Source organism: Cryptotermes secundus, unplaced genomic scaffold, assembly GCF_002891405.2.
Source record: "Cryptotermes secundus unplaced genomic scaffold, Csec_1.0 scaffold161, whole genome shotgun sequence".
Classification (NCBI taxonomy): Eukaryota; Metazoa; Arthropoda; class Insecta; order Blattodea; family Kalotermitidae; genus Cryptotermes; species Cryptotermes secundus.
The window spans coordinates 112,661-120,129 of record NW_019738350.1 but is presented as its reverse complement, the minus strand read 5'-3'; the positions used below and the strand labels follow the sequence as shown (position 1 = coordinate 120,129).

The window sequence follows — 7,469 nt, the reverse complement described above, 5'->3', positions numbered from 1 at the left end:
ATGACGTTACATACGAGGTTGATGCATTTGTGCATGTCGTACTAAGCAAGGTATAAAAACAGTTGCTTTATGAGGAATTAGTTCGTACCATTGAATATTTGACGCAATAGACAAGGTGTCGCAGAAACCGATGTTGCTATAACCAAGTTTTACTGTATATTAATGTTATGAGAAAAACATTAGACGGACAGTCAGTGAAACCGCTGAAGCTACATCGATTTCAAGGGCTTCAATTTTTACAGAAGTATTACTGTCTCTATAATAAACTGTACTCATAATTTATGTATAATTATTGCAATTTCTTCGCATAGCAGAAAATCCATTATCTCAAGTGGATGATAAGATAAGAAAAGTCGGTTTAAGAAAGTGATACATTATATAAATGAAGGGAAAATGAGAACATACATTGGGCATTCAGCACTGTTAGTATACTGTACAGTCTGTTTCACTTTTCTACTGATGTTTGTGTGCTGTGTTTTGTTTGAACGTGTTTATGTGTGTTATTTGTCTGTTGACTTATTGTACTACCACGGCCACCGGGTGAAAAGCCATTTGCAGTTTAATAATAATAATAATAATAATAATAATGATAATGAAATGACATACCTAACATCAGCATTTGATACTGCGTCATAAAATAACTTAATAAATACATTAATAGACGTAAGTAAAGTCTATGTTATCTTGCATTTCAATACATAAGCGCGCCTGTATTACTTGCTGCATGTTCCAGCTTCAGTTTCTTCAATATCAAAGCGCCATTTTGAGGTCGTCAGAGCGCGTCTTATAAAATCCATCTATGTTTGTTGACTATGTAGTTCAGATAAACTTCCAACAGATGTCAGATGCTCTGTTATCTATATATCTATCTATAGCTCTACAGCCCTTGTGGACCTTGGCCGTTTTTCAGCTTCTTAATCCCATACACAGTCGACAGGACTCCTTGGATGGGGGATCAGCCCATCGCAAGGCCGGTACCTACACGCAGAACAACATAAACACAGAATAAACGCACACAGACTTCCCTGCCTCAAGTGGGATTAGAACCCACAATCCCAGTGTTCGAGCGGCTGAAGGCGGTTCATGCCTTAAAAATTCGTTGGGAGGTGGAGTCCAACTGGGTCCACGCGGCACGGCGGCCTCTGATTGGCCTATTGTAGCCTGCACCGGGTGATTATAATGATGGAGAATTTGGTGGAATGAAGATTGGCAGGGGAAACGGAAGTACTCGAAGAAAATCCGCCCCAGGGCCACTTTGTTCACCACAAATCCCACTTGACCAGACCCGGGATCGAACCCGGGCCGCCGCGGTGGGAAGCCAGCGACTAGCCGCTTGAGCTATGGCACGGCCAGGTTCATGCCTTAGACTGCGCGGCCATTGTGATCGGCTGCTCTCAGTTATATCAATTATTTTAAATGTCGAAACATTTTTCAGTTGGCACGTGTAGGTTTAGATACCGTTCAACCGAGAATACATAAAACTGCTGTACTAAATGTCCCTTCTAGGTTTCCTGGCCGATTTGGGGCAACTTCTCGGAGGACAAGCAGATTCTGGTGTGCAGAGCGTTCTAGGAGGTACTGGTGACAATGGAGGACACAGCCTTATCGCGCCGAGCCCGTCGCTACTGGTGCCTCTTCTGCAGAATCTCGCGCTGCCTATAAAGTTACTCGGAAGGCTGGGCATTTGGATGTTCCCGCCTGTTTCTCTATTACTTCTTGGCGGCGCCCTGACTGTGGCCGTCTGCGTCTTTACGCCTGTCTGCACGCTTTCATTCCTCGGCTTCGGCTTCTCAAAGGAGAGTGTCCGCTCATTCATCAATCCAGACAGGCAAGTCGATTGTAACGTTACATTGTAGTCTTGTTTGTCTGAAATATCTGTGTGGTTGCGTCATCATGTGGTACTGACGCATAGTTAAGTCGCCATTAGAAAGGTACTAGGTTCTGTTTTCAGTACATGATGGGAATACCGAGTAGGTTGGTCTAGCGGTAACACTCTTAACTTGTATCAGGGTGATCATCGGTTCGATTCTCGGACAGAACATAGGCTACCTTGACAGAGGTTTTCCGTAATTTTCCTCAGTATCTCCAGGTAAATTCCAGAATATTACCTCGATTTTTCCATGACCACGTCCTTCCGAATCATTTCAAATTCATCATAATTCGACGCTATGTAGCTTAGCTACTGACAGCGTCATAAAAGAGAACACAATAACGATGAGAATCACCGTGGAATTCTCTGCGGCCAGTTCCCTCTGAGCTATTTTCACGGACGTCCCCTGCTGTTGACCAATCATTAGCGGAAAGGAAGGAAAATAGAAAATATGACATTTCGGAAACTGGATCTGTATCCATCCTCAGGTGAGGGAAGAGAGGAAGGCAGGTACTTAGTTGGGCTGCATAGAAAAAGTTATCTCAATTACTGGAACTAGCTAAAATTTTACGCGTTCTAATTTCCAAAAGGAAAGGTATATACCGGGTACATTGATTCAAATTAGCTTTTTCTAAGGCACTATATGACGACTGCGCATGCTCAAAGATGGTTTACATATTGCATAGGTAAGGTACAGTTGTCCATGTACTTAACTAATTACGCACTACGCCATGAAGACGTATGGGGGAGTGGATGTATAGGCCCAAGTTTCCTTGAACTTGGCACTAGCTGGAGGTGAGTGAACAATTTCAAGCTCCGGTCACTTTACTTCCGGAGAAATAGCCCCGAGGTTCCCATTGGATAGGAGGCTGGGTGGGGGGCCCCAGAACAGGTGTGGAGAATGCGGAGAAGAGAAAATTCTTGACCCTGCCGGGACTCGAAATCCGACCCCTCGGTTGTCCAGCCTGTAGCCAGTCTCTATACCGATTGTGCTTCCCGGCTCCTTATAGTAACCATATTACACGCATTTCTTGCTCTTCATGTTCTGTTTAGCTGTTTATATCAAGACTGCATTGTGTAACTACTTCGCCATCATTTCTCACGCTCAGCTTAATCCAAGTAGCCCAAGTTCAAGGCACATGGACATTGATAAGCAAAATAATTCGTTTTTGCGAATCAGCAAAAGGTGAAGTTCTTGGAAGACCTTTCTGATGTGTTTTAGGCGCGATCATGACCCCGCAGTGACCTACTGAAATGCCTACGTCAGCCTGCCCGTATGAAAAACCCCACTCGCGTAACCACTGATAGAGGGGGGTATGCATGAAATATGAAACTTCCGGATTTCACTAAACTTTCTTAAAATCGGCCAGAAATAACGAACACACTGCCTGAAGACCTGAGTTGCTGTGCGTAACTGCAACGTGCATTGCTAAATATTTATCGAAGCGAAAAATGTTTCGAACAAACGTTATAGAAATAAACGAAAACACGTTATACGTTCTATACAATTATTACGTAAATCTAACGCGTTTTAGAGATAATTGGACGAGAATTATTACGCCACGCGTGCATTTTCTAACTTGCATATCCGACAAACAATAATGGTGTTTCGAGCACACTCAAGAATTACCAAAAATTCATCAATGGCTTTTGGGACATAATCGAAGATAATCTAAGTAATGTTATATTTTAGCGTCCTGTTGCACTGATTTAAGTCCATGATTTATTTAATCCGTCTTNATAAATATAAAATAATATTTTTAACGTTTGACAATGTATATGATAGATAAATATTTTAGTTATTTTAATGTGTGAACATGGCATGCAATGAACTGGTTTGACGTGGACAATTAAGCACCTGAAGATGGCATTATTATGCCGAAATATGTAGTGCGAGGGAAAGGAGATAAATGAATGTATGCACTGCAAGACGGATTAAATAAATCATGGACATAATCTAAGTATTTTATCGTCAATAACATGAGACGAATCTTCCCCAGAACTTGAATTGATAGATTCGCATCTATATAAATATATCTTCATTTAAAATATAGTTTTATGTAAAAGGTTAAACAGCTTCTGGGGCTATCCGAATTGATACTTAAAACTGTTGAGCTTATCGATATTGTCACGAACATGGGTTTGCGCGCGACTTACGACTTTTGGATTTTATGATTGGATTTACTGGCACCTTATTCTTAGAGGCAGTTACAGCGCTGTCGCTGATCTACACAGTTCGCCGTTGCACACCCACTAAGGTTCTCAGTCTTCACTAGTCGTACACAAGCAACGGATTTATAACAGCCCCACTAACACTCCAATGACACATGGAGTCTTCTTTGCACCGCCTAATTCCTTTCTTCACACTTCCCATTCACCTTCGACTGCCATCTCTAGAACTCGACCCATTTCTTGACAACCTTGACAACTGCCCCCTTGGATCTTCTCGGGTCTGACCCCACGGGAAACACGGTCTTCTATTGTCCCACATTGTTTTAGGCGTGTTCACTTATCCGTTGCCCAGCAGTAAACGTCCTATTGTTGCGCGTTTTGGTTCCCGTAGCAATGTTTACTAAGTCGTTGCCTAGCAATGGTTCTATACGCCACAATAAAAATATTTCAGCGTTAATGTTAGCGCGCCATTTATAATTCATTCTGCCAAAACGTGCTTGTAAAATGTACATGCAGGTATTCTTCTGCGACCTTATATCCTCTGAATGCGTTCATCTGTGCAGATAAACCAACCTCAGCACTTTAGTTAGTTTAGGTCCCTGGGGTGGGGTGAGAGAGTCCATTTGGTACTGCTCTCCGACACACCTGTTGCCTTTGCTACTTCCACTCCTATGTTCTTCACTGTAATTGTTGGCCCCGTCTCCTTCATATACCTACTAACAATATCTCTTGATTGTGAATGCAACATTTTTCCACTCAATTTACTCCGTGTAGGTGGCATGTTAAAGGAGATAGAAAAAATGTACAAATATAAATAAACAAAATCAACGAATAAAAATAAACAATAAAATAAAATATTAATACAGTAATTAGCGAACAATACACCCAAATACGACTCCAAGAGTCAAAACTTTTTAACTTGACTGTACAAGGAAGAATGCTCTTGAGACGTCTGCTCGCACCGAATGCAGAGGAATGACTAATCACAACACCCCTCAACTTTCACGAATGGACCTGCCCATCCGCTGCGCAGCTTTTGCTGGACTGGCCCTTCTAAATACAAGAACTTTACGTCGGCCATTGGACGGTAGGTGCTGAGCGTGGAGCAGCCGGTGGAATGAGAATTGGCAGGAGAACCGAGGGGCTCGGAGAACACCGGCCTCAGTGCCACTCTCTCACAAATGCCACACGACCTGTGCTCGAACTCGGGCCACCGGCGTGGGAAGCCATCGATTAACCGCCTGAGCTATGACACGGCCCTAATCCTCAGTATTTGATTGAAGTGAGTGGTCAGCTTCACGCTCCAGCTACTTTACTCCCAGGGGTTGAGGTGTGCCCCCACAGTCGGTCTGCACCCTGGGAAGAAGACAGAATTTTCTTGTTTTTGCCGGAGATCAAACCCAGATTCCTCAGCTGTCCAGCCCGTAACCTATCGCTATACCGACTGAGCTACACGGCCCTCTGTAAAATAATACACGTATTATCTTTCTGGACATTAGCCATCGTCCTGTCTTTATGTAAAGCACCATCGTATTTGTATTTAAAACACAATGTTCCGGAGACTGAATTCTGTTTCCGTGTTCAAGTAAAACCTACTCAGTTGGGCCCAGCAGCTGGAGCTAGTCCCTGTCTCCGCAAAGAATCCAGTCTCCGGAATGGTGTATTTTTAAACATAAACAGGATATGTATAATGTTCAGAAACATGATGTTTGTACTAATGTACCGGCGTCAGAGACCTTTAGGTCTTAATTGAAATAACAATGGTTTATGTTTTAATCTTTATATGTGTTCAGACAGGAGATGCGATAATTCTGAATGGAAGCAGCTACGAGCGTACTCGAATTTTATCTCTGTTCTGTGTAAACAACTCCGAGATATGGCAAATACTGAGAGATAATGCCTATCTGACTAGCTCTTCTGTTTCAGGCTCGCATCTATTTCGAAATTTGTTACCGATGCCGTACATAAATACCGGAAGATGCAGAAGAGAGGTGCCAAGAAGGAAATGAGGCGGCTTTCGATAGACAGCAGTAAGAAATCGGACGTACAACAGAAGCCAAAGGCGGAAGTTCGGAGAGATTCCGAACCAAGGACAAAGTAGACCTAACTGCATGAATCATCGTCATTCATTTTTCATGTATATTGCAGATGAAAGTTGCTGCCTTTCAGTTCCAATTTTGAAAGTACGACCTTTGTCCTACGATAAACATCTTGTACATTACTGCAGATTGCATTAGTGTTTAATCTTTAACTGATAAGAGGAGAATGGTTAAGTTTATCTAATTCAAAAGTAATAACAAATAAAACGAGTCATTAGCATCATCCAACGGCCAGGGAGTATGGCTACTTGCTGACCCTTTTGTAGCCTCATCAACCATTAGTCTCTTCAAAGGTCTTCAATGGTTCCTTCGTACGTGTAGTTTCCAGTTCTTTTCTAACAGTTTCGGGAGTTCCTTTCTGCACATTATTTTTGAAATAAATTATTACTATTCTGCCGTGAATAATCTAGGTCTACCAGTAGAACTAGACTTATATGGCTTAAATATAAGTTTGTAATCAAAGTTTCTGACTTTCCACCTTTGGAAAGAAAAAGTCTTGGAAGCGTCCATGCATCCAAAGGCATTTCTCCGTTCTTCTCATAAATTTCACTTCAGTAATATAATTCTGGTTTTGCTTTTCGCATTCACTTCCATATAAAAGTGTTGGTAAAGCTAGGATATTATGGAAGAAAGTCAATTGAATATTATTAGCCTACTGGGCAATTCATTGCTGTTCCCACAGTACTGATTCCCAGCGCGTAGGGCTGACAACCTTCCCGCCATCTGTGAGCCGATTGTCTAAAAAATTTGGGAACCTCGACGTCTCATAACCCTATGGGTCTCCACGGCCTGTTACAGAGATACCTTTACTTTTACTTTCTTCTTACAATATTGATTTCATCAACAAACTAGGAGCAGCTATCGCAAAACACTTCAATGGCAGTCATTTCATATACAGAGCACAGAGTATTTTAGATAAACTATTACCTAACGAAAATAAAATTTCATAAAAGCAAACATTTTTCATTTACATGCTATATTTTAAAATTAACTACTCGCTAGAAAATGTTTCAACGGGCACATTTTTTTTCTTCCGGGTGAGGATGTTATGATCCTACTAAGACAAAATTACTGATTGCAGGAGGTCATAGACTCAAATTTGTAAGATTTTGTTTGGTTTTTGTTAAACATTTTTTGCTATATAAATTTATATATGCATGTATAGATTATATAGAATTGAGTTTTAGATTAGTGTAAGATGTCAGTGACAGTTTTGTGTTTCTTAGAGCCTTCTGATTGTTACGGCAATTCTGTGTTCAGAAAAGCATCAAATTCCTTTATTTCTGCGAGCATTAGTAAAAAAAAAAACAACGTAAAGCTATCCCTGT

The 7,469-nt window shown here is 41.5% G+C and overlaps 1 protein-coding gene across 2 annotated transcripts in view; it reads left to right on the top strand.

Moving 5' to 3' along the window:
* The window catches only part of LOC111870722, a 10,817-nt gene extending 3,348 nt beyond the window's left edge, over positions 1–7,469 (top strand). For both annotated transcript variants that reach the window (XM_023863225.2, XM_023863227.2), the window contains exons 3-4: positions 1,507–1,828; positions 5,969–7,469. In XM_023863225.2, coding sequence (XP_023718993.1) covers positions 1,507–1,828; positions 5,969–6,143 — 497 coding nt within the window. In that variant the 3' untranslated portion in view covers positions 6,144–7,469. The remainder of the gene's footprint in view (positions 1–1,506; positions 1,829–5,968) is intronic.